The 27946-nt window shown below is 42.2% G+C and overlaps 2 protein-coding genes and 1 pseudogene across 3 annotated transcripts; all 3 read right to left on the minus strand.

The window, feature by feature from the left end:
• Positions 1-74: 74 nt before the first annotated feature.
• Positions 75-3726, minus strand: LOC105285465 (AP-2 complex subunit mu). The gene is made up of 5 exons (XM_011349692.3): positions 3552-3726; positions 2572-2952; positions 2248-2498; positions 1918-2174; positions 75-1836 (listed from the first exon to the last, which is right to left on the minus strand). The coding sequence occupies exons 2-5, from the start codon at positions 2909-2911 to the stop codon at positions 1356-1358; spliced, it is 1329 nt and encodes a 442-aa protein (XP_011347994.1). The 5' UTR covers positions 2912-2952; positions 3552-3726; the 3' UTR covers positions 75-1355.
• A 619-nt stretch (positions 3727-4345) lies between these two features.
• On the minus strand, positions 4346-9371 carry LOC113563223 (annotated as a pseudogene).
• A 5100-nt stretch (positions 9372-14471) lies between these two features.
• Positions 14472-27791, minus strand: LOC113561804 (F-box/LRR-repeat protein 20). Of its 2 annotated transcripts, XM_026969021.1 has the most exons (9): positions 27622-27791; positions 17865-18113; positions 17476-17543; positions 16832-16961; positions 16268-16729; positions 15607-15798; positions 15422-15523; positions 15074-15289; positions 14472-14602 (listed from the first exon to the last, which is right to left on the minus strand). In XM_026969021.1, exons 1-9 carry the CDS (start codon positions 27649-27651, stop codon positions 14495-14497), a joined length of 1557 nt encoding a protein of 518 aa, XP_026824822.1. In that variant the 5' UTR covers positions 27652-27791; the 3' UTR covers positions 14472-14494. The 2 variants fall into 2 exon arrangements, with proteins under 2 accessions (XP_026824822.1, XP_026824832.1); XM_026969031.1 differs by lacking the exon at positions 17865-18113 and having other exon boundaries at positions 27622-27790.
• Between the last annotated feature and the right edge of the window lie 155 nt (positions 27792-27946).

Consider the following 27946-nt stretch of genomic DNA (forward strand, 5'->3'; position numbering starts at 1 on the left):
TTTCGCGAACGTTTCGAGTTTCAATTTTGTCGCGCACAACATTCAGGGCAATAACTCAAAGGAGAGTAGAGTAATTAAATTTACACACGGGCAGTGATTTATTTTACACATATATATATATATTTCATTACGCATGTGAACGTTTCGTAACATAGAGAGACAGAATCAGTTGCGCTCGTACAATTGCGATCAACGTTTTTCTTTCTACTCTTTCTTATTCTCATGCATAGATAACAGATATTATCAGCGTCCTACATTTCATTGAGCGCATCGCAAGCTTATGCACAAGTGATCCGCCGTACAGTTATGGGTTTTGTTCAGTGTCGCTCATTGTGGTACCAAAGAGGTCGTATAGAGCCTTATACTCTCATTAATTACATAAGAAATGAGTAATTAAATTCGCGTATGTATCAACACATTGTACAATAATACAAAAATTTAATATCATAATACATTTAAAGAGAAAACATTCGTTTACATGTGTAGCAAGATAACCCTAAATATGTTCATCTCGTAAACATAAATAACTGTAATATCATATATTTATCATGTAGCATTGATTTCAAGGAAAAAGCAAATGAGATTTCTTCAATAATTCGCTCCGTATTGTATAACATTTACAATTTTTCCTGATTTTGTGCCTCAACATAAAAATAGTAGAATAAAAAAACGAATAAAAATCTATTATTTTAGAATGATTCAAGAAAATTTGTAAATAATCCATAATTACATCTAATTAACATTATATTCAGCCACATATATTTTATATCTCATGATAAAAAACTTGATAAAATCTCATGCAATCCAATATAACCCAGCGTAATGAGACACCGCGACTGATTACGGTAAGGTATCAACGCGAGAAAATGGACGACATAAAATATTGGCACGAAAAAAAAGAATCTCCCTGGTACCCCGATTATCGTGTCACTCGCTAAACACTTATCCGCGGAAATTAGGATCTATCTTTATCCGAAAACTTTCTCCAAACACGTAACAATGTCGGCGTCGCCAGCTTCGAGAGCAAACGAAGACTCCGCTCTTGATTCGACTCGACAGAACTTCTTACTACCGTAATGTACAGGAAAGACTTGCCACTGTTGCAAATCTTGTGCTGGATAACGGAATTCCTCTTGAATATGTCGTATACGAGTTCGCTACGTGCTGTGGGTCTCGCTCGATTCGAAGTTTAATCATCCAAGCCATCTGGAAAATCGCCGCTTCGAATATGCGCTACAATGAAACAATGCCGAGAAAGATTCAATATCATAGTCGCGTTGACTCCTCGCATTGAGATTACTTCTTTACAATTATTCGTGTGTCGCCTCGGCCTCGCCGCGAATTATCAGCGCGAATTAACATCGCGTCTCGTACAAGCCGCTGCGCCCTATATAGCGCACCCATTTGATCACGTCGTGGTCAGAGTAATTCAGTTTGGACTCGAATACTTTCAAGTAGCGCACTTTGAAGCCAGACGGCGCGAACGGCACCTCGAAGTTCATCGATATCGGCGGTCTCGTCCACTTCTTCTTCGTGTCCGTCTCCAGTAGATCGATCTCGGCAGACAGCTGCGTCTCCTTCATGCCGGCCATACGCTTGATCTTCCATACGATTGCATTCTCCGACGCTTTGTACTTCGCCTTGCCCTTCAGGCATATCAGCTGCACGCCGGCGGTGTTGAGCGGCGTCGGCACGCGTACCTCTATCTTCTGTCCCAGCAACGAAGGCTTGAAGTTCGATTTTAGAACAGCCTTCACCTCCATCTTCGTCCGGCCCACCTCGCGCACCAGCGGTATCACGCGAAACGGCAATGATATATCCTTCGTTGTGCGGTATCTGAAATTCAGATAATCTTGGTGGTTTATCTTAATGGTATTATCTTCGTGCTACAAGACGCTGAATTCTTCACCATCTCACCTCATCAATTCGAATTCACCATCAGGCGGTATAAAACTAATGGAATGTTCGGTCTCGAATTTGCTAAGCTTAACGCACTGATGAAATTGACAGTCATCGATCACGACAACCGGCTTGCCGGATCTCGCACCCGTAGGATCATCACCACCGCCCCCTAGTCCGCCGCCTCCTTTCATGCCCTTCGCTTCCATGACGATCTTGTCGTTGATCCCAAACTTGCACTCCGGCATGCCGGACAAGTAAGATTTCATTACCACCTGGAGGAAGAAAGATTTTTCCATCAGAGATCGAGAAAGATTTCGACAATTAAGCGTTTTGCGGATAGTTCACCTTTCCAGCAACATGCGCGCTAAGAACTTGGCCCTGGGGGCTCATTAAGAGATTCACATATTCAAGGACGTCCAAGAAGAGCTCGTTGCGCCTGTACTTAATGCCCTCTCGTCTCCATCCGATCTGACCGGTAACTTGCGATGTTATCTGAGCCTGTTCCTCCTTGGTGGCGGATTTCACGCCCTGCTGAGTGATGAAGGTCTTCAGTACTCCCGTATCGCAGTTCTGTGGATATCCAAAGTCGAGGATCTCTGCGAGAAGACAATTAAATTATTAAATAAGTTGTGTACGATGATGAAAAGGTTTATTAAAGTTTATACTGACCGTCAAGTAGCTCATAGATAAGCACGAAGTTGTTCTTAATGTTCTCTTCGGAAATCTTGCCAAAGTACGACTGCATAACGTCTATGATCTTCAACAGCAGCTCAAACACCATGGCGGCGTTGACATTTTGTTTAGTGACGGCGGCTAACCAGATGTTGGCGCGTTTTATGTGGAAAAATGACGTTCTGGCGATGTTGGTCACGGGCGAGCGTACCTGCTGCCGCGCGTGGATAACATTGACACGGAATGCGTCCACTGCGTTCCGGCCAATGTCATCCCGATATACTCGGGAGATGAGTACCTCCCCCTTATGGTTGTAGACAAACAGACCCCCTATCATCTTGACAGAGGGTAGTATTAGCTTTTCGAGCTAGAATCAGCCTGTAGAAAAGTTAAAATAATCACGTATTCAATATTTAATAATTAATATTAATTTACAAATTTCTGTTACAACAAATAAAAATATAATATAATATCTCTTTCTTGGAATAATTGCTCAACAAACCCATAATGTTCAAGATCAACATATTTCCGAATTTGTGACAAAAATATTCCAAGATATGTGAAATCTGCTCCAACATATTATACTCGACGCAACTACACATAGCGGCATACAGTAAAACCGCAATAATTTACTATCCCTTCAGTGACAAGGATACATGTAGAAACGGTAAAAGTAGTTCTTACAGGTTGCTCGGCGAATGGCTCTTAATTAAAAGTAGAAAGAATATGTGCCATGTGTGTGCAAAGTTGTGATATCACAAACCCGTCGACTCATATTCCCGTATCGCGCAAGGCACAAAACGCTCGCAGATAACGCTCCGTTTCTTGAATGACATTTGGCACCGTCCGTCTTCGTCTGGTGTACCTTGCGAGACGGTTAGTGTTATCGATCGGATGCGGCCCTGCGTAACCCTTCGCGCTCAAGTAATTGTGCTCGACGAAAACCGCCATTGAAAGTGGGATCAAGTTGCACTTACGCATGTCTTCTTGATGATACTCTTCGTTGAAAATTCTCTACGCGATTCCGCGTATCCGCCCTCCACGACCGTCGTGCGATACCCTCGACACAGGCAACGGCAAGCCGACGGATGGGTGACGAATGCAACACCCACTTTCTGATACTGCCAACGAGAAACGCCGTGGGTAATGAAAATCGAGAGAGTGCACTCAATGTAACGCCACTGTTCACTGCTTGAAGAGAAGCCGAGACTGACCGATATTGAGTCATTTTACTACTTGAATTTCTGATCTAAAGCGAGGTCTACAAACGAGAATTAAGATAATCTTTATATAAGAATAAAAGTCCGTTCTTATATTAAGCTCACCTTAAATATCATCTTAAGATATTTGTTAGCCACTTAAATAGCTACATTAGTATTTAAGAAGTGTGCCTAAGCTATCTCATTATAAGAATGGACTGTGAATACCGACAGAGAAAGTGAAGGATTTTAATGGAAAGTTTTGGAAAAAAAGATTATATGAGAGCATGAAGAACGTATGCAGAATGGCAACCACAACCTATTTAACTCGTCAAGTCGCCATTCTTATGTGTTTCCGTAGCCCGCGTTTATAGATTTGCTTTTTAGTTCCTAAAACCTCCGCTACGAGCCTCCACTTGCTAAATTGATGAGTAGTATAATATTAAATATTGAGAAAAAAATTTATTTTCAAATATTATAATTATAAATAGCGTAAAATAAAAAAGTTTTTATTTTAAAGTGGCATGACACAAAATTATTTTGCGTTTAATGTTTAACTGAAACTTTAAATATTATATATTTCTATTGCACTTATTTTTTCGATTGTAATAAATGCGCCAGTAGCTCGTCATCTTTTGGCACATTCCATTTTATTACTCCACCTACGGAATAACATAAATGTTATTAATTACACAGAGTTACTTATATATTTTTAATTTCTCTATCGTGATAATTTATGAGCAAAACTTACATTGGGCAGCATAATCTTCCTTCAATTCCGTTGAATTCAGTGCAGAATTCATTTCTGCTAATCCTTCATAATTCTCGACAAAATACAAATTCTGTTCTCCTTTTAGCGACGTGGAAAACAGCTCTTCAATAACGTTGTAGTCCGCATGTTTTTGGCCTTGGCTGATAACAATAGCAAACGCTTCGTGGCCACCATTCCTTAGATTCTGCAAGCTCTCCACAGCGGTCCGTAAATTCTTTTTATCTTTGTCCTCGGTCACGTGTTCCCCATCCGTCACGAAGACTATTAATATAATAAACTATTAGCAATGTGCATATGTGAATAACATATTAAAGAATCCATTCCAAATCTTATAATAAAAAATAATCATTATACACAAACTTTATTTAAATCATTATTTTTTAACAAATTTTATTTTTAATTAAAAAGAAATCTAAAATTTCTATCATGAACGCAATAAATTTTCTGTTATTTTAAAATCAGCTTTTTCGTATTATATTATAATTCAATGATACATCAATAACGTCTTACCTACAATAACTCGTTGCATATTCGAGGCACGAACAGTATCTACCGACATGAGAGCAGCATTGATTAAGTTTGTAGTTTTCCCAGCAACCCCATCAAGATCCTCCTTAACTCGAGTCGCACGATTCGCAAGCATCTCCTGAGATAACGTGCCCAGAACATTGCAAGTATCCGTCTGGTTCAGAGCGAGAACTACCTTCGATTTTTGCGAGAAGGTAATCATGCCCATCGGATGATTGCGCGACAATCTGTTGATAGAATATGTATCTTATGATATCAAGAGCTCCCAGAAAATTACAAATTTATTAAATTGTAGAAATCAATTTTGCTTTAAAGAACTCAAGCGGTTCTTACGGGAAATATCGACGGATGATGGTAGCTGCTAGTTTCATTTCTTCAGCAAACCAAGCGTTCAATACGCTTAAACTATCATCCATTACAAAAAGTAAACCGGACTGCTCGTCTTTCGCTAGTTTACGTATTCTCTCTGCTAAATTTGTAGCTTGTTGCTGGATATCTAAGAGGAAAATAAAAAAAATTTGTAGATACCAAATTTCTCATATTCACAGAATATATATAATATGTTCATGGTATATATGATCGAACTCACCAAGTGTGACATTTTTGCGCAAATTTTGATCCTGAGTTTGACTGATGCTTTCGTTAGTCTTGATTTCGGTCGTTCTGTGAATGCTGACCGCAGCTGACTGCTGTTCTTCTTAGTGGATAAATTGCACAGAACATATTGACTGGTTGCATTGCAAGGTAATCCGTAGAACAAGGGTGATTGTAACCTTCGCGATCCAAGTTTAAACAACTCTCGCGATCAGGGAGTGGCCAAGAACCGTTGTCTTTGTCAAGGCACCAGGAACTACCACTGCCGATGCCATTCTTCGAAAGAACCTCACCATTCTCGTCTACCCATTTCCAACCGTCCTTGGTCATGATTGTTCGGCCACCAATCCAAATATGTTCTAACGCTGATTTGTTTGAAATGTATAAATAAATGTACAATTATTTATGTAAAATCAAATTTACAAATTAACTTAACTTTTCTTAAAAGTAGTTTTTACTCGAAAAAAAACTATTTGATCGCGTTTTCTTTTCATTTGAGAAACTTGGAAAGAAACATTGATATAAACTACTTTTGTCTTATATATTTCTAATAAATAAATTTTATTTAGTAATAAATTTATGTATACCTAATTCCGTCATTTTCTCCAATACAGTGGATAAAGTCTTAGCGTCCAGTATACTCGCGACATGACCGGATCTCCCTTGGCAATAAGCTTCGCCTTCATCCCCACGTCATTTTAGAGAGGGATAATATTAATCTTTTATCATTGAGTAATATGTCTCTCTCATTGCTGTCCATCATATTACGTTCTGGGATCGCTGCGTTTGTGAGAAGACATCATATTTAAATATTTACTAGGGCATCCATTAAGGAAATCAGAAATTAATGTTCTTCGCTATAAAATCGTAATATAATTACAATTATATAACATTAGAGTCAAAAATTCAAAAAACAATTCTACGTAAAAGTGATGTTGATAAATGAAAAATTAAATATCGATTTAAACGTTTTTGAAAAGCAAATGTACCATCTTGACAAACGAAAGGCCTTTTTCTCTCGCAATCCAGATCGAGGGAAAACCGGGGTTGTGTACTCCGCGCAGAGATGCCTATCGAGAATCAAACATCTTCCTCTTTGATAAAGATCATCATTTCCCGGCAGCGATATAGGGTGACCTTCTGACAAGGTGGATACGAAGTAACGTTCGACTTCATTGAAGGTAGCGTAAATCCCGAGGAAACCCATGTCCAATCAGTACCGTCGGCGCTGCGACCATCCAACCACACGCTCTCCATCGCTGGCAGGCCCGTAAAAGACAATTTATTTAAATTTCTTCAGAATATAAAATTCCACAGTGGAGTAGTTCTTCGTACTATTGATGAATCATAAATAATTTCCAATTTCACCATGAAATTTTACTAGAGTTCTATAAGAACGCCGATTGATAATCGCAAGTTAATTTTCCGTAAATAATGACTAACTTGTGAAACTACTCTTTGATATTCCACTTTTTTTCTGTTGTCTCATTAAACAAATTTGACGGTTCAGTATAAAAATTACGAATGATGCCTCATTACACGGTCTGCTCCTCAGCATGGCGTTCGCTATAACGGTGGCTGCCTCGTTGGTAAAAACCATAGCAAGATGCTTGCCCCGTTTCTTACACTGCAATCTCGCCTCTTTCCATGTAACGCCCACCCCCGTTAACTTCCGCACCCCTTCCGCTCTAAGTGTCTTCTCGTCCTCGTCATCGACGATTTTATATAAAGTATATCGTTGACCGTCGACGAGGACACTGCTACCCTCCGTAATGTTACCTTTCGATTTCTTCTTCCCTTTAAAAAATTTGTTCCAAAATTTCAACCTTTTGTGCTGTTGATTATTAGTATTACAATTTGATTAGACTCTCGAATTAGAGCCACATTTTTTGGGAAGTCGATTAGAACATTTTTCTTTTTAAACAATTGTCTTTTTGTTGACTTTATTATTATTACTTATTGTCGCGATTGTCATCTATTAATTACATTTATCCAAAATATAATAATAAGATATTTGATTAGATTAAGAATCGAATTCCAACTCAGAGTCAGATATTTTTTGACTCTTCATTAAATTGTTAAATAGATGATGTACAACGGTCACGCTACCGCGCTTTTATTACAATATTTAACGATACGTTCGAGAAGTAGTGTAGGTAGATGCGAAATAGTGTAAGTAGATACGAAAGAAATAACAGTATAATGCAAGGACTGATAATGCGAGTCGTGCTAACTACGCGCCGCGTGATAAAAACGGCAAATTAAAAGTTAAATTGGAATACAAATGGAAATCATGTACCGCGATGATAGAGCGATGAACGCGGCAACAAATGTCGTAACGATTTACGATCTTTTCTAATGGAAACGAAACCAATGCGCAGTATTCGTGCGTTACACAGCCAAATCGTGGACTTGTAGCTTCTCACCAGTTCTCATGCAGACAAACGGCTTTCTGTGTCGGCAATTTTCTGCGACGAGTGCGGGAGTGCCATGACCCGATCTGTCAAATGCGAGACAATTCTTCTCCTCCTGTATCTTCGCGCTGTACCAGGCCGGACGGTCTCTAATCAACAGAGACTCCGATATCAACGTGTCCCCTTTTTCCCCTATTGATCCAGGTCCAGTTGCTGGCGGAATCCTTCCTCTGACCCCCTACCCAGAGACCGTCGTATCCTGAACGAGCGCAGATAAAATTCAACAACGAATAAATGTGAGATTAAAATCAATCATTAAGAAAATTGTTTTAAGCTTGCTTATCAATATTTATATTCTCTAATCGCGTGACTTTAATTTATAATACGTTTTAGAGCGAGTTAGGATCAGCATCGGAACGACAAAGTCAAACTGAAAAGAAAAATCTTCTCCCTTTTATCTTTGGCAGAGAGATGAAAGATAAAATAATGAAACAAACGGTAGTTTGATTCGGACACCATCCGCGCAAGCCAATCCATCGTGTCGTTGTCGAGCACGGCCAATGTACTTTCGGTATCCGTTTCCGTCTCGCGCTTCAGAGAATCCGGCGGGTCGTCGTATCCCATTTCCGCCTGCTCGAGAACCGAGAGAGGATTTAGGTGTCCGTAAATGGGACAGATTGCCAGCGCTTCGTTCCACGGGACCCGTCCGCCGATCACGAGGAATTCCCATTGAGCATCCTCGTTTTCATTTTCCCATGTCATTACCGCTCCTCGGCGTGTAAGTGAAATGGTCCACAATGCGGTTGCTTGGCGTTCCTATTGAGAATGTCGTTCGCTATTACCCGCTTTTCAAGTCTCACCAAAGTGGCAAATCCCCAAATCTCTTCGAGAAAACCACCATTCTTAAAATCGCCTCGACAAACGCATCAAATATGTGATCAAAGAAATCCACAAATCCAATCATTTCACAAATAATAATCCTTTCACCGCAATAAGGCGCGATAACTTTTTGCGTCTTACTATGATTACAATATAAATTATACAAGCCATAAATTTTCAGAAATAACGTCTACATTTCTAAACTTTTTAATATCAATCAGAATTAATTCTCGCGAGAAGAATTAAACGATCTTCGTCCTACCTATTCGGAAGGTAGTGGCGATCTCGAGGATGCAGATGAAACAAAGTGCCCTCGAAATCATTTGTCACAGACAGACGCGAGTGCCGCGAACGAGTACACCAGAGAACGTATAAGACAAGGAATTAAGCTGGACTGAAAGGCTGGTCTTGTCGACTCCGACGAGATCGACATCGTCGAAGCGCATTCGGATCGCCAACGAGCTAACAGCGACTGTAATGAGCGCTACCAATCGTTGGTAATACGCATGATAATGGCAGATCGACGTGCACACGGTTGAGACCGGAACACGAGTGTCATGTGACGTGTTCCCACAATTCAATTACCCAGTGTATCAATAAATCAACACTGACCAGCTACCGCTGCAGATAGTCGGCGATAATCGTGAGTGAATGTCGAAGCCTCGAGCATAAAATCAACGTCTAATTCAAATTTACAATGAAACGGGTAATCAACGCCAAGTTCTTGCGCTCCTCCAAAATTCTCTCCTACCACAAAAATATATAGATACACAGAGGAAGCTATAAACGCTATAGAGTAATAAGTTATCCGCTTCAAATAGTCATCCTTAACGCCATGTTCTTTTTAATATATTATATTGTAAAATATTTTATACAATTATTTATACAATAAACGCGACTTTATCTTAAATACTTGCAATTTAAACATTCATATTTTTAAGTATCTGAAATTTTCTGACTCTGCTTTGCAGCATCTAACTTCGCGGTGCACGGATGGAGGGTGCGACGCGAATAAAATAAAGATAGTCGATGATTTGTCTCGAATATATTTTATTATACATACATTAATGAAAATATATACATGGTAGACTGCAGCTTCTCGAAGCAGCGAAGTGTCAATATAATTAGCTACAGTAATCGTACGCGAATCTGTTCTTCTTTTTTTTTTTCTTTTCGACGTCCTCTCGATAGCCGAGGTTGTCGAGGTTGTCGGGAGCACGTGTAGGCCGACACTGTAGACCATGGATGTTGCACATGAAACGTTTCTGGAGTTTCCGTTATATTTAAAACGGCTGATTGTAACGGTCGATTCCGATCCGTTTCCGACTCGACGAATCGTCGACGGTTTGTCGCGAGCATTACGAGACGGACCGTGACAATCCGTCGATACACGCAGCGGTGGTTGCCAGATACTTTCGCTGACTTCGAATTAATATGAATCTTTATATATGTATTTTTCTCTCTCTCTCTTTCTCTCTCTCTATCTCTCTCACACGCACCCTCTCGCCCTTTCACTCTTTCCTCTCTCGCTCGCGTTTTCTCTCTCTCTTTTCTTTCTCTCTCTCTCTCTCTCTCTTTCTTTCTCTCTCTTCGTATTCACAGCCTTCCTATTCGACCTACTCAGCCTTTCCTTACACCAGCCAAACACTTGCTCGATCACACGGCATCAATGCTTCGATCTCTTATCTCCTTAATTATCGTTACAACACATTCAACGGTGACAACTGCGGATTATTACAATTGATTAAACTGTAAGTGGCGATCTTCGAAAGTGTGATGGGTTTACTTTGTCGTTTTCATCTGTTCCCCTCTCTCTTTCTCTTTTCTCCCTAACTCGCAGAAATTTTAAATTTCTGAAATTCCGCACGCCCAGATCAAAGGGGTTCCCGACAGGCTCTTACGTCTCGCGTCATCAAACTGCGCTTCGTTCACAGGATAACGCAATGTAAAATCAACGATAACAGTAATGACTTCCAAGTGACGGGGCGATTAACGACAATTGATACTAGAGTCTCTGCGGATCTCCTCCGGTCAGTATCATTACGCGTGTACAATCCGCTGTCCGCCGACGCCCAGATACGCCGAGCTAAACTTTGGTTCAGCCAAACAACATTCTACGAGCGTTACAATCTGTCGCGCGCGGCGAGCGGTCTCAACGTCGGTCAATAACAATTTCAGATACAGAGAGTAGTTTTGTAACATTTCAGGCACTGCGATTGACTTTGTATTTTGAGTTTAGCTCGTGTATCGGGCAGCGCTTGGACTCAATCCGTTGGCATATCGATCGCGAAACTGTCGGAGAACTTTCGCGGCCCTTCTCGTTGCGGGCCGGCATCGCGCATCGCGCAAGTCTCTCGATCTTTGGGCATCGGCCGAGAGATTTGCGCGACGTGAAAGTCCCTCCGTTTTCTCTCCCATTCCGCACGGCGAAGAGAAAATCACGATCGGGTCCCAACGCGACGCGAGAAACAATCCCTGCCCCGGAGGTGCTCGGAGGAAACGGAAAACGCAAATGCTCGCAACGAGATTCGCGAGAGGTCGGAAAGCCTTGCATGAGTGCGGATAGCATGTGGTGTGTGTAATTGTGTGTCCTGCATCATCGCGGTTACGTCATGCGCGCGTAATCATACATTATCACTTATAATTATTAACCTGACTTCGAACGACACGTTTACAATGATCACGTTACTCCTCTAGGGATGACATGCAGCGTATAAAACATATCTTATCTATATATTTATTAATGTTTATTATATATACATATATATATATGTACATATATATATAGATATATATATATACATATATATATTTATATTTATATTTATATTATATATCTAGGTTGCCGGCATCCGTTATTTCTGTGTGTTACACGCTATATACTCATATATATACGCGGTACGTCTCTTACACGCTACCAAAGGATTAACAATCGGTACTTCGTGTTTCTCCTTTCTTCAATTATCCCGTTGTTCTCGCGCGACGACACGGCGTGTCGTCGCGCCGCCGGGTATTCACGTATTCGCGATTCACGAATCAAAAACAGAGGAAGGAAAACGAGGCGCGTCCCGCGTCTGACGGATATTGCACTTCGAAATCTGGACCGTTTATAATTCCGCGTTTTTGGTCTCCGACCGGCCATTAACACGCCCGAAATGCGTCCTCGGCTGCTTCAGTAAAAATCTGGCAAGAGTACGCCTTCTAAAAATATAGCCAATGCGCGTAGAGTGTCTTTTGTATTCAAAATAAGCTTTGTCGATTCGAAACCCAATCCGTTCCGTCGTGTGAGAACCTTCGAGGAAAGTTGCGCTGTGGAATTCCTCGTGTACAATTAAATCGGAAAATCGCAATCCACAAGTACGAGGGGCAGTTCGTTCCTCTCCTCTCGCGGTCTATTCCTGGCCTCAGGAATTCCCGTGTTCGATATTCCGCGTCTTGTAATAAACTGCTCGTCCCTCTTTCTCCTCTCTCTCTCTCTCTCTCTTTAGCGCCTGCGAAGATCCCGCAGAAATTGGTTGCGTCGTCGAGCAATACCGTGATCTTCCAATTGAAAGACGTTGCCGATCTCACGATCGACTTTACACATGCAATGGACCAAAGGATTAAACGTCTTTTTTTCTACATTTAGTTGCTTATTTGTTCTTCACACCGGGCACATCGTCACTGGCAGTCACGGAGCACCAGGGATGATCGCGTTGACGATGATCGCGCGCGGGAATCGCCAATTTACCGCTTCTACGATACGTCCGTGCCTTTATGATACTGCCGCCATTCCGTTTTTTTTCTTTTTCTTTTAACCTAGGCTTAAAAGTAAAAATACCGGCGTTGTTTCGCCGCCGGCACGAAGTTAATCGGTTAACACATTAACGGTTTGATTCGTTTGTCAGTCTGTGCCTCCTAGTCCATGACGAGTTACAAAAAACGAAATAATAATAATAGTAATAATAATAAAACAGAACATAAAAGAATAGATGATCGGGCTGTCGAGGAGGAGTTACGTTTACACGGGACTCGAAAGTACGATTCACGGGCGGAAATATACCGTCTGCCCGCGAATCGATGTAAAATGCGTCGCTCGCGTGCTACCGCTAAACTGCGCTAGTAACGGTAGTCGTACGAGTCTTGAAAGACAAACTCGAGCAATTCTCTCCTCTCTTTTTCTCTTGCCTCCTCTCTCTCTCTCTTCTCTCTCTCTTGCTCTTTCGCTTTCCTTTGTGTCTCGAGTGTCCACACAATCACAATATGTCGAATTTCATCGTTAAAGTTGAATTGTGCGCCCTTTTTTTAACGCGAGAAACGTCGCGTCATGCGTTTTTCTCCTTTTTTTCTCTTTTTCCTTTTTTGTTTTTTTTCTTTTTTTTACGGAAGGAAAGAAATTCGTAGGTATTCGCTTGATAATTACGTATGCGCGATCCGTTAATACTTTTTAAACAGACACCGAGAAGAAACATTTCCACCGAACGTATTTCGTCGGTACGTACATGTCTATGTTATACGATAAACGATAATAATATCCTAAATGTATCATTATACGACGAGATTCGATCGCGGTTCCTATACCGTATTTGTTCCTTTTTTTTACTTTTGCTTCTCCGTTTGCTCGTTTATCAATAGCATTATAGGCAGTGTTCGTTGAGAAACTGCTACGGTTGCACACCGAAGAATGTGCAAAATTCGATTCGTGATACGATTGCGCGCACTTTACGCTCGACTCCCGTTGCCCTTAAAAACTACCGTCTTCTTCCTCGCCGCCATCGGTATGCACGCGGGTGTCCATTAAGATATTTATAAACATTTATAAGACGTGTAACTTAAAATAAGTATCTCATGTTTATCGAGCAACGTAAATCGTTGAACTTGCTCGCGCTAACGCTAAGAGAACGTTAATCAAAAATAAGCCGCTCGCTTTTAAAGACGTCGCTCAGTGTAGCGCGAGAGTGGACTGAGAAAGCGCGTCGTTCCTTGCCGCGGACAAGCATCATGCTAAATGAGGATCATAGAGACATGGAACGTCGCTAAGGAAACCTGAGAATTTCTTTCCTTTGCAGACTAACTTCCCGCGCGTAATATAACCGAGATTAGCAGCGATGCACGTCCGTGATAACGGAGTACAAATAGAAATAATAGTAAGTGTAGTAGTAATAACAGCGGTAGTAGTAGCAGCAATAATAGTAGTTGTAGTAATGGTAGTAATGGTAGCAACAGCAGCAGCAGCAACAGCAGCAGCAGCAGCAGCGGTCGTAGCGGTAATTGCAGTAGTAGCATCAGTGGCTATGTGTTGATGATGGTGACGTACTTCACTCGTTGTGTGTATGGAGCTTGAATCGATTTCTAACGATTTGCAATTGACAACGAGTCCCGTTTCTCACTTATCAGTGCGCGATGAGCAACCAGAGCCGCTCCTCCGGTAACCACGAGAGAGAGGTCCCCACAATCGCCGTAGCCAGCGACCACCGATAAAAATCCACTGTGATCCCGTGGGTCTAATATCGGACGATTCTTTTTTACTTCGGAGTTAGGAGTTGAAGGCAAAATCACAGAATGACGCAGCACCGACAGTATCGTTGTCGCGAGGCTCCCGCACTGGGTGGCGGTGTCGGCGGTGCGAAATACGCGTGCACCTTTAAGTTCGGTAGGTGGGCCTGAAACAGGACGAACGACGATTTAATGTTGATGTCCATAATAAATTCACAGCATTAATCAATCAGCGGTAACCAACAGAGGCAACGAGTCTCTGCAGTCGATACGGTCTTGCGACTCTTGTGCGCGCGGTGCGTTTAGCAACAAAAACAGAAAGAAAAAGAAGCGAGAGAAAGGCGAACATTCTAAGTTTGTATTAGTCTGTAGACAGTGTATTATAAACCGTGCTCACGAGGCCGTTAAAAGCGTGATTCATCGGCAAGCGGAAAAAGCGACATTAATTACATTCCGTTCGAAGCATCGTAATGACGTGGAATTATGCTTTTTGCGGAATGCACGATTTACAATTCACAGTTCAATTGCGTGATATGCAAATGTCGCGTGCTAAATGTAATCTTTTTTTTTCTGCTTAGTGCGCTTCTGCGTATAACGCGCGATTGTCGGATAAAAATACTGATAAAACGGGACAATACTCTGAGTTTACGTATGCCCTCTCTGGTAATGTGTAGGCAGTCGTAAAGTTCGATACGCTCAAGATTGTGGCAGGCCTGCATCAGATGGTTCAGACCGTTGTCCGTGATGTTCGGGCAGTTGTCCAGCTCCAAGACGGCTAGGTGTTCCGCCGCGCAAGGCGACAGCGCGATTTGTCGGAGGCCTTCGTCGGTGATCTGCTCGCAGTGTGACAGACTCTGTACGCGGAAATGGCAAACGTGACTCTCTCTCGCATTCCCATTGTCGTAGCACTCAATATGGATATGCTAAACGCTCTACTTGCTCGCGGGTATTTAAAGAATGTCGATGTTTAAAGCTCAGACACTCACTAGTTTCTCCAACCTCGGGCAACCCATCGCCAGGTGAGTGAGGGTGGCGTCGGTGATTAAAAGGCACTCTTCCAGATCCATCTTCTCGAGTAGTTTGCAGTTCTGAAAGTCGAAAGTTGAATAGAGTTTCGCTATTCGCGCGCATTTACGAACAAACGAGCGGCTCGCTCGCCAGATCAACTCACTCTCGCGAGGGCCTGAAAGCCCGTATCCGTGAAATGGGTGCACGCGACGCACTCGAGTACACTGAGGAGTGGACAGTGTTGTGCCAGGCTAATCAACGTCGCGTCCGTTAAATTGGGGCAATTCGACAGGCAAACGTAATGCAGCCGTGGACACCGTTCGCTAAGTTCTCTAACTCCGTCGTCCGTTATATTCTGCAACAAAGATCCTAAGATGATTTTCAATGCTTGCAATGCAACGTCCACGCTTCTTAAATCGCGCAGAAATTTATGAATAAAATTATATTATATACTTTGAACGTACGTAATTTTCATCAATTATGTAAAATTTGTTGCCGACTAGATATGAATAATGAAATTCTTGAATATTGGCACGATCATAAATTTCATACTTATTTCCGTATTAAATCATAAAATCTCCGTGTTATTAAATCTAATACAAGCTGCAAATATTGCTTGACGCGAATAACGTTTCCCCACTTTCTCGGCTCGAAAGAGAGAAACCGCCAATTTCTCTTTTTCAGTGAACGAGTCTCGTCTCGACGAGAAGCACGGCAGAGCAATATCTCGTCGGCGACAAATCCACCGTGCGGCGTCTATCCGACGGCCGCAATTGTTCCTCTTTGCGTAACACGCGGATTCGCGGAGTCAATGGGATAAGTACCCTGCATTCGTGTAGATTGATGGCTTCGAGATTAGGACAGTAGCGCGCTAAGCACATCACGGCCTTGTCCGTCAGCTGGCGGCATCCCTTGCTCAGAAAGCTCCGGAGCTCCGGGCAGCCCTTGGCGAGCGCGTCAACCCCGTTGTCGGTGAGCAACTCACACCACGAGAGGTTGATGTGAGTGAGTAGCGGGCAACCGGCCGCGAGATCCTTCAGGGACATGTCCGTTATCTCGGGACACGAGTCCAGATTCAGTCGCTGCAGCTTGGGGCAGTGGCTGCTGAGGGCCGCGCAGGTCGCGTCCGAGATCCTCTTGCACTGGCTCAGATTGAGCTCCTCGATATTAGGACACGATTGGGCTAGGGTGCGCATCGAGTTGTTGCCGATACTCTGGCATCCCTTGAGCGAGAGCTGCCTGAGAAATCCGCCACAACGCCTCGAGATATTTTCTATCACTGGTCCCTACGCAAGAAAACATACCATCCATCGTTATCCTACTGCGCTAATCGCGAGCCGAAAGGTACACAGAATATGCAATAAAGTGGCGATTGGATCCCTATTTACCTCCACATCTCGTTGAAAGTCGAAGAGATCGATCCTCTGCCAATTGGACCCATCGAGCGCTAACACGTTCCAGGCCTTGCTCACTTGGGCACAACGGCATAGTGATACGACATCGAGGTATGAAAAAATTCTGTCAATCACAGAGGAGACCTGTTAATGCGAGTGTGTCTCGCGATTACTTAACACCTTGCGAACGGTCAAATGTGGACTCAAGCTTTTCGCGGAACTGATGAGAACGTAAAGCGTTTACGTGCACGTACCAAACACGAAGGCTCCAAAAATAAAAAACATTTGAAATACGAAAAACCTGAGATAATAAATCTTCTATAAATACAAAATATCGTGACATAATTTTTGTTTCGTTTTTGGACAAACTTCTGAATAGAGAGCGATCCAAATATGTTTCCACTTTATCGCTTTACGTAAGATTTCAAATATAAACGTAACGACATAATGTGCTGACATATAAGATAAAATATCTAGGTTTATAGATCAAGGATGTAATGGATATTCCTGTATTGCATTTCACCGTCGAAATAGATTGTCTGGTCGATAATTCTAATCATCTCATCGTGCTAAGACTGACTCGTTCCCAACGTATTAAGCATATTGAATGTGTTTAGGCGTCGGCAAAGTTCTCGTACCTGAGTAGCAATTCTTTTGGCAGTTTCTTGTTGATCTGCGCCTCGTCATCGTGAAATACCCATGTTAGCTGCAACGAGAGAGGGACATAATTTATACGACGTGATGATACGTCGAGGACCATGGGCCATCGGCAGCCGCGCTCACGTTATTGCTCGCGACAAATGTTCACAGAGAGAAGCTTGACATCCCGCCTCCGTTGTATGCACGGGTAAAGGGAACAAAAAGACAGGGAGAAGAGAGAGCAAGAAGGAGAGACAGGGAGAAAAGACGAGTGTTAAAAGCATACATTTTATGATGGGATATTAGAGACAGGGCAAGCTGGGGAGGGATGTGTATAGCAAAGCTCTAGCATCAGCATGACAGGATAGAGTTCTCTAAATTGACTAACCTGCATATAGGATTGCTTCATGGTAGTGACAGGGTTGTTGTGAGTATGCGATTGCGACGTGTAATAACCGCCCTGATGATGATAATGTTGTTGATGATGATGATGGTGATAATGGTGATGATAGGATGGATGCTGCTGCTTCCACCATTGTCCACCGGTACCGCTGCCTCCTTTTTCCGATTCCTCGATCGCCAGTACTTGGCTCCCTCCTCCCACTCCTCCCACTAATTGTTGGAGACTTACTTTTTTCTAAAAAATACATCCCAACGTGTCATCGCGCTTCAACAACGTGGCGATGCTCAAACTTTCATACGCATCGCCGTATTTCTAAATGAAAATTGTGATATCTCGCACGGTGTTTCCTTCCCATATGAAATCCTCATGTATGAAATCCGAGGGTTTCATACGTGAGAATGAGGTTTGAAGCCCATTTTAGCAATCGTTTGTCCATGATTATTCGTAATCTATTTTAAATATAATTTCGTATTAAACGGATGTTTTTGTTAATGGGCTTAAATTATAATGATTTTTGTTTATGTATCGAGTCTAGAGCTTTATTTGTCCGATTAATTGAATCTTTCATCTCAATTAATTATAGAGACATCAGTTGTGTAATCTGGTTTCCATTGATCATGTAATAATTATCGCTATCTCTCTTCCTCTGGTAATTATCATGTCATTGCTGAATTGTGGAAACACCTACGACCTCATCGTGTTCCAGATGCGCGACTTCCTTCCACATACTAATCGCCAATTAACAATTCATCGATCCCGGTGTGAACAATAGCGCATGCAAAATCAGGACTCAAATGATAGCACGTACGATCGGACAGTGAAACGATTGTTAATTCGCAAGTAAGGTACATGTCATATTTGTGATAAAAGCGAGCGCTTCCAATCGTGATCACCGCGACATCGTTAGTACAGTCCATCGCATACAGAAATTATTATTTCATAAAAAAGCGAACGCGGTGATACGAGATACACGTATGTCTCCGATTTGCTTTCTTTTGAAACAATAATTTTTCTTCTCATGCACATTCCTTGCGCGTGATAGACTGTACATCGACGCTTAAGTAACGGACAAGCACAATAAACAAAAACATTTTGTATTTCTAAAAACGGTCCTTATTAAAATTTTTATGTTAAAAAGGCAACATATCCATGTGTAAAGTTGTGCTGTGTTGATTGAATTGTATGTATTAAATTTATAATCAACTAATCTAAAAGTTAAAATAACATAAAATATTTTATATGTAATATATGTAATAGAAAGAATTCCACTCTACACAATCACCATATGTTAAACCTTTTTCAAATATTAAAGCGGCGATGACGCGTAGCGCGACATTATAATGAACCGTACAAATAACATTTTCCTTAAATAAAATTTAATATTATAAATATGTTCATTTTACATACAATTTCCTGAACATTCTAATTTTTCTACTAACTTTATATTAAATTACCTTATATATAATATTAATATCAGAGTTTGACATATTTGCATCATGTTAAATTAATATTTGCATTATGTTAAATTAACACAAAAATTTGAGTGGACCGTTTAGGACATGTAAAATGTGTTGAATTTAACACGAATCCTTTTGCTGTGTGCAATTGTGTGACATAATGCGATTCCGTTTCCTTCATTGAATGCAATATTTCCGAATTAATTCATATTATGTTCTCACATGATTCAAATCAGCGTGTGTTTCGTTAAAATTACATTTTTTTCTTAGCGTTCATGGACGCGTCTTGTTACATTCTCAATGAGGAAACGCGCTCACAAAATGCTTGATTCACGGAATTAATAGAAGTGGAAACATGCGACGAAGAGAAATGGAATATGCTGGATGTATGGGATAGGTACGCCAGTACTTTCAAGCGCAAGTTGTACCTGAATAAATCTCGAATATTTTTCTCGTCATTATTCTCAAAAAATGAAACGATGTGGTATGCGTACGTGATATGTGCAACCATGTGGACACGTACGTATCCTCCATATGCAATGATACATTGTAGCAAAGTTAATGTATCGCTTGCTCGTATATTTTATACTTTAGACATTGCATACATATACATATTAATATACAATCTATAATTATATATGTATATAGTATGGTTAAGCATGTATAAAGATGCGTGATTATGTAATGGTGACACTGGTCGATACTTATTAATTGGAAATTAAGCGGAATCTTAGAATACACCTACGGAAATATCAAGTGAAAAGATTTCACAAAGTTATCTATGTTGTTACCAAAATATTATCGGTTGAGATATTTATAGACGAGATATTTATATTAGAGATTAAGCAAAAGATAGTCAAGACCTTACATTTAGTATTTTGAAAGCTGTTCGAATAATGTAAAGATGAAAATATCAAATAATCATCCTGATAAAGACGCTTTGAACGAGTAAAATAGAAAACTTATTTTTCTCCTATCGATAGCTACAAAGAATAAATATTTTATACATCCTTTTCGTGCAAATTGTTGTTGTGTATTGTCAACGTTAACAATAAGTCAATAAATTCGCTTATGTCTGAGATATGTATGTAGAAACGATCTATACATAATATGCGAGATATATATATATATGGAAACGATCTATACATAATGAGGAACATATCCCATTTTGCATAGAATTAAGGATAGGAAGCAATTGTTACGGGCTGTAACGAAATAGGATACGAAATTATAATTTCCAATCAGTTTTTGTAAACGTTTATTTATTTAATGCCAATTCAGACAGGAATTTGTTTGTCTCAGTTTTCTTTGCGTCGAAAAGAAACTGAGAAATCATATTAGTATAATTTCAAATGTATTCAAATTTCTATAATTTCGTGTGTAAAAATTTTGGAAGAATTTGAATTTAGAATATAAATGTATCTTATTACATGTTTTGTACAATACGTATGCAAACAACAGCTACTTATGTGCGGCACAATTGTTTCCTACACATTCCGTGGTATCAACAAGTTACATTAATAGTGATGTAGATATGTTTTTTCATGGATACAGCAAGATTCTTCACATCCGCGCAAGGTATATTTGCAACATGCTCCTGTAAACTTAACAACAATATTATTACGCTATGATATATATCTATAACATAAAAAAACAAATTCAGCGGATAATTCTGAATGCGATATGTATGATACTACTACAGATAGAGTGTACGTGTATATTTGAGATTCATGCAGAATTGATCATGCATAATTCATCACGCAAATTCGTCTTATCTAAAACGACATTGGATAGCTTGACGAGTACTTTTAACAGTTTCTCGCTAATTGCCGGATATTTGCGTATGCGTAAATAGATCCCGAATTGAACCTCTAAACTGCACAATAAAGCTTCATGCTTAATGATCCGCCAATGATTCACGATCATTAGTGATGATGTGATGATTCGATCAATGAGTCTCAGAGAAAGAAAGAAAGAGAGAAATAGAGATATCTGTAGATGCAGATGAAAGCGCGTAGGAAATTTTACAGGCGCGAGTCCACTCTTAACATGCGGTCACCTCAAGCGAGAAATGATTCGTCCTCGGATTTTCCCGTGGTATTCGCGTGCGAGGGTTTATTTTACCCCGGCCGTGAAATTGGGATACGTCCTTTCGTCATTGTGCGCGTCCTTGGGATAAAGCGTCTGGAAGCGCTTTTATCAATAATGACTGTGCACATGGATCGCGCGGACGCGGCCCTCCCCGGGCTACCATGTCTTATCGCATGAAGTATGCAGGCGTTGCATAAAATTGTACAGGATAATGAGGTGGCCGGGGTCAACCGATAGCCATCGATAGCGACGAAGATACGCGTTCGACCTTAAACCGTAAAATATGAGCGCGGGTCTCGTGAGCGCGTAACTACGACTCGTATAATCGGGAATCGTCCTCGCCGCGAAATGGCAAGAATAGCCGGCGCGCGAGGGAAGATCCGTTTCTATTTTGCATTCTAAAACGCATTGCAATTCAAGCATCGTGATCCCTTCCCTTCGCCCTCCCACCTTCCCAGTTTCCGTCAGTCAAATGAATTTTACATCTTCGCGAGCGAGAAAATATAGTGCTCTCTCTCGCGGTAATTAATTTTATTCAAACGACGTAATCGTTTCTTGACGGGCGACAAAATATATATGTATACTCTTGATCGAGCGCCAAAATTTCCAGGTGCGCGCAAAAGTCGCTCATATCAATTCCGAGAAAAGCCAGTTAAACGTACTGATAAACTTATTGTAGGCCGACCGTGCTCGAGATTAGACCAGTCTTTGCGTTACTGTAAACAACTTAATGCGCGAGCGTCGACTTTAATGGAGCGATAGCGTTCGCCGTTTTTCTCACTGCAGGTTGAAGCGCGTTCGCGGATCCTCGGCGCGGTGCGAATTAATAACTGTATTATGACTTTACTTCGGGAACTAATTACATTTCAGAACACATTCTCCAACGCGAGTCGTACGTACGTAGCGCACAAACGTACCACCGTGTCAGGCATTTTATAACTAATCAAATCTCAAGATACGTGTGGTACTGCGATTTTCACTGGATGCATCGGCAGCCGCTCTCTTGGCCTCGGCTGGCCGTTTCTCGGATTTTGCTCGCGGTGCGCTCGCGCGGTATTTTGCCGCGGTATTTCGCGCGAGCGCGCCCAGAAGCGGCAAAATAAACGGACATTGATTCGGCATTCGCCTTAAATACACACGCGCATGCCGCTGTCTAACATAGCATAACATATGCACCGCGTCGCATCGCGCGTTAAACGCGGAAGACAAATAGCGGCGGGCCGTAAACAAAGTGCGCAAATCGCAGGAGATGCGACACGTATGACGCGGGGCGAGGACCCGCGCGACGCCACCGCGTCAATACGATTGCCTCCTATTATTCCTTATCTTTATCGAGGAGACCCGACGAGCGCGGGGTATTATGAGCGGCAAGTGTGGGCCGTCAAGAATCTCGCTGTTTCGCAACCGAAAAAAAAGATCGAGGACGTTCTAAAGAAGTCGTTGATAACTCGATGAGAAATATCGTCTCGTATTCCTAGTACATATCCCTAGGATCTGATTCGATTCCATTTGATTGGCCATTCAAACGAAATTTGTTCTAATTAATCGATCCTGATTGACTTTCATCCGATTGGCGCAATTGGCGGCGCTTCAGGCTTCATTTCATTCGTGTTAGTACCGTTATCTCTCGGATTATTATTTTTTTTTTACTTATTTATTTAAATGATTAAGTATTTTTTGTATTTATTTAATATAATTTTATTTATATGTATAATTTTCTTTTCTTTTATTATATCTTCTTGCTTTACTTATATAATTTGATGTAGTCTTTATTTAGAGTACGTAGTATTATAGAGTGATCGTCTTTACAAGACGCACACTTTCTGCTGTTTGGATGACACATTCGGACTTTGTTAGATATCGTTCCACCGTGCGCCTGAGCACGATGCAACGTGACGTCATTCCGCGTGCGCGTTGCGCGCCGAATGTCGCGCGCGCCTCGCAGTTTCTGTTTACGAGCCTCCTGCGATCGCCTCTTGCCACGCGATTCTCCTGAAATCCCGTTCGAGTCCCTCTTTAATCTGCCCCGGCGTTATCGAAGTTTGAATAGCATCTCTGGATAGTATATCTATCATAGTGGATATATTAATCGAGATTAGGGATGGTTATTACATTGAAAAAACGCTGATACACCGACACTTGACTGTATCAATCGAGCAATGTTACAGGAGGTTAAATGCTGGAGAAATTGAATCTCTCCATGTTCAATGTCATCAGAAGAATTCCACGAACAATGGAGTACGTAGATTAGCAAATCACATTTCTATTTTACATGCGTTATCTCTGATATCACACGAAGAGCAATGATATAAATATTTTAGACACATGCTGCGATTCTCGACATCAAAATTGTACCTCGATAATTAATAAATAGATCACCCGACCTGCATGCACAAAAAAAGAAAGAAAAACATTGCAGCATTTGTAAATCGTAAAGAATGCTGAATAAAATTAATTAGAAATTCTGCAAGCAATTTACCAAATAGATCAAGATCGGCAATAAACGAAAAAAAAAGAGGCTAAAGGACACACTCAGGCGGATATTTGCGGCTTCTATGTTAATAATAGATTTGAAACGAAAGGTGCGCGCATAGCACACCCGCGACCTCTATCGCGTTGCATCGCATCGTTGATATGCCGTTACGGCTTCTGGCTCGTGAAAAATCGCATTGTCCGCTCGTGACGAAGAAACGCGCCTACGAGACGCTCGGACGGACAAGTTTGCCTGAGAAAGGCAAATGTTTGCTCTGACATAGCGTAATCTAATCTGTCGACTAATACGAAATTATGAATAAAAACACCGCGAATAACGAATAACCTCGAGAGATCACCAAGAATCTGGCATCTGTCCCGATCCGTTTACAACCGCCGCGACAACTTACATGCGAGAGAAAGATCGAAAGATTTTCGTTAATCGATATTCGATATATCGGAGCATATCTGTACGCATTATGCGTAACGAAGACTCTCTCGTTACACACATATTCACGTATGCAAATAAAAGGAATCGATAAAAAGAGCAGGTCATGTTTACATGAACAACCGGAAACCAGGCGGCATTAATGCGAAATATGTCGGTAGCGAACACGCCATCGCATTGTTTGCTCAATTGTTCGGGACGATTAAAAAGTCGCACGGCCTCGCAAGGCCTCGCGATGCGAAATCTCGGGGGTACCGGCCGTGTCGATGGCCGAGAGGGAACCGTTCGTGACGCGGACGACACGCGCCGATGCATGTCCTCCTCCTCCTCCTCTTCGCGGAATCACGAGCGCGGATGCGTTGCTAAGAAGTCGGATTCCGCGGAACTGCGAACGACGACGCCGTCGCCGCCATCGCTTACATTTCGGCGCCGAGCTTACATCCGGTGCGCGCGACGTGATCATCGGCAGAGGACGACCGCATTTCGCGACCACATCACGCGATAGCCATAAGATTCGGCCGAATGGACGGACGGAAAACGGACGTCACGTGATTCGTCACGGCAGATGTAGAGCCGACATTGTTAGTTCACGAAGCGTCAAGGCGTTTAAGTTTTTCGAAGATGAAAACAGATCTTTTCAGCAAATCGAACTCCGAGAGTACCGGGAATAATTTGTTATTCCTCCTTGGGATCTGAAGCAAACTGTAATTATACTTCACTATACTTAAGCGAATCGAACTTTGACGGTGAAAATAATTCGTTATTCCTCCTTGAGATCTAAAGCATGAACTTTAATTATACTTTACTGTACTTAATTTTAATTTGAGACTTATTTAGCGCGTTTGGGTGCAATTTCACGTTCAACATGATAAAAAGCGGAGAGATTTATGATCTTCCTCGATACTTTCGGTCGGGAAAAATTCGTTGAGATTTCACAACACTGTGCAACTCGACTTCCCATCAATTCTAATATATCGTGTGAATTTATATTTTATATTAATATTTTTATCAATTATTTACGTAAATGTTACTACATATTAAAACGCACGATTTGTCGTTTCTATGTGCGTAGAGCCTGTTGCACGTCAATAACTTTTTGCAATTTGCAGCTCATGAATGAAGTAATAAAAATAGCAGTCGCAGAAATGCATTATATTTGCGGAGGCTGTAACAACATAGTGTCGTATTCAAGCGTTTCACTCGAGTTTTAACTGAAAACAGGTAAAATAAAGGCATAATAACAAAATGGATTTGTCAGGGAGACTTTTTCATTAAAACATGTACTATTATATTTATACTATGTACATATATATAGCACGTATGTGCACAGATTCGTAATAGTTATAATCCAAATTAGTGAATATACGTTTAACCGACTGTGTTTTAATTCTTATTATTGACATTTTAAACAAAAATCAATATTTCAAATTGATAATGAAATCTGAGCATCGACTTGTCACTGAACGATACATTTTTTATGACCGAGGAATTTTTATTTCAATCCGATACAATATACGTTGTAATGTTATAAAAATAACGTGCTAAACACGCACTTGATATTCATACTACGTAGATTCAAACCAATAACACTTCTAACGTAACGTGCGTATTATCAACATATTCGCATTATCTAATCCAAACAGCAAGATAGCAAAGCAATCACAATGTACAACAAAAGCACGATCTACTATTACCAATACATTTCCAATGCAAAATTGGGATGAATTCTATTTTTCTAACGCACTCGTAAAAGTATCGAGTAATTTGCGCGTAATTTCACAAAGACAAAGTAACAATGATATCAGAGAGTGAATTAAATGGAGATACGTACTCGCTTTATATACATATTTACACACACACACACACACACACACACGTGCGCTCGCGCTCGCGCGCGCGCGCACGCACGTCACCTAATGCACTCTAAATCACCTAATCCCGACTGCAAGACGGCGAGGCATATCGACTACGAAAACACGGTCCATTCACAGCTTCTTGCTTATCGCTATCGGGGCACATTGTTATCGGGAGCGCGGCACGCGCGCGCTAACTGTTTACGCGTCTACAAAGCGCGCGTTCGGCGTCCTCGCGTCCCGTATCGGTGTCGTCGCGACGGCGAGCGTCGCGTCGCGTTGCGCTGCATGCGTGCATTGCGTCGCGTCGTTTTACTGTATTGTGTTGTATCGCACCGTCTCGCCGAGAAAGATCGACGTCCGAGGAGGCGCGCGCGAAGGCCGATGCGCTCCGTCGTCACGACGTCGGTCGTCGCGGAGCACGGACGTACGTCGATTCGCAGCGTCGTGATTGTCAACCAACAACGGGACGCTCATCGACATTCCGACCGCGCACGAAGATTTCTGCACGCATCGTCATCATCATCATTATTATTATTATCATTATAATCATTATTGTCATGGTCATCATCGTCGGCGTAGGCTCAGTCTTCGTCTTTGTCGTTGTCGTCAAGTCATAGCTGCTCGAACGCCGTCGGAGCAAAGAACAAAGAAGAGGGTAGTAGCCAGAGCGCGGGGGAGGGGGAGGTGTGCATTTAACAACGAGAACGCACCGCTGACGACGTAGCCACTGCTGGCGGTCGCAGGAGCGAGAGCGAGACAGAGACAAAGACAGAGACAGAGAGAGGGAGTGAGATATAGAAAGGCAGAGTGAAAGAAAGGGAGAAATAAAGAATGACAGAAAGGAAGAACGGAAGGAAAGAAAAGACAAAGGACAAAGCAGGCAAGCAGGCTGGCTGGCAGGCAGGCTGGCTAGCTGGCTGGCTGGCTGCCTGGCTAGGCTCGCTCGCTCGGTTGTTTGGTCGGTCGATGAGAATATATACGTAGCACGCACGAAAAAGGCCGAGAATGACAGCATGTTGCCAACCAGCGAAGCGGTCAAGCAGCTAGTCAGCCAGTCAGCCAGTCAACTAGTCAGCCAGTCAAGCAGCTAGCCAGCTAGCTAGTCACAATAACCGAGAGGATGCCCTGGCGCATGACGCCTTCTCAACGCCGTTGTCCTTGTCGTAGGTCGTTGTCATCGTTATCGTCGTCGTAGTTGTCGTCGCTGTCGTGATAATAATAGAAATACACGGTAGCGGTAACAAGAATGCCCTTAGTAGCTGCCGCGCTTCGCGGAGGCCAGGGGAGCGGATCAGCTGTTCGCCTCGGCAATGACAACATTGAACACGCACGACCCCCCCTTGGACGTGTGGCACTCCGACGCGCGTTTCCGCGGCCGCGTTTCGCCGTCGGCGCGATGGCAACTCGCGTTGACTTACCTCGAGCCTGGTGCGCCCGGAGTGTATCATCCTTTTGCGTCGCGTTATTTTGCAAAACTTCCGGGAGTTCCCGCACGGTGCAATCGCAAAAAAAAAACGTCGCGCGGCCGAGCTAGTCGCTACGTTCCACGAGAGAAATGGCCGAGTCTACTGAATGCTCGACGTGCAGTTGCGGAGCGGGGGAGAGGGAAACAGAACGGTGCGCCGCCGCTTTCCGTTCACGCCGCGGGGAACGGCGCGCGGATTCGCCGCTCGCGGCCGACTTGACGACAGCGCGGCCAATCGGCGCGCCCGCAGCCATTGTTTACACGCTTCCGATTGGATC

Source organism: Ooceraea biroi, chromosome 1 (assembly GCF_003672135.1).
Source record: "Ooceraea biroi isolate clonal line C1 chromosome 1, Obir_v5.4, whole genome shotgun sequence".
Classification (NCBI taxonomy): Eukaryota; Metazoa; Arthropoda; class Insecta; order Hymenoptera; family Formicidae; genus Ooceraea; species Ooceraea biroi.

What these genes read in the sequence shown, in the direction of transcription:
- LOC113561804 (XM_026969021.1), bottom strand. Translation starts at nt 27,651, where the DNA reads ATGATACACTCCGGGCGCACCAGGCTCGAG. An exon ending in TGAAGCAATCCTATATGCAG is followed by an intron (nt 17,544 to 17,864) that starts GTTAGTCAATTT and finishes CTCTCGTTGCAG; the next exon opens with CTAACATGGGTATTTCACGA. An exon ending in TCAATCTACACGAATGCAGG is followed by an intron (nt 15,799 to 16,267) that starts GTACTTATCCCA and finishes TCTTTGTTGCAG; the next exon opens with AATATAACGGACGACGGAGT.
- LOC105285465 (XM_011349692.3), bottom strand. Translation starts at nt 2,911, where the DNA reads ATGATAGGGGGTCTGTTTGTCTACAACCATAAGGGGGAGGTACTCATC. An exon ending in GCGCGCATGTTGCTGGAAAG is followed by an intron (nt 2,175 to 2,247) that starts GTGAACTATCCG and finishes TTCTTCCTCCAG; the next exon opens with GTGGTAATGAAATCTTACTT. An exon ending in GGTGAATTCGAATTGATGAG is followed by an intron (nt 1,837 to 1,917) that starts GTGAGATGGTGA and finishes TCTGAATTTCAG; the next exon opens with ATACCGCACAACGAAGGATA.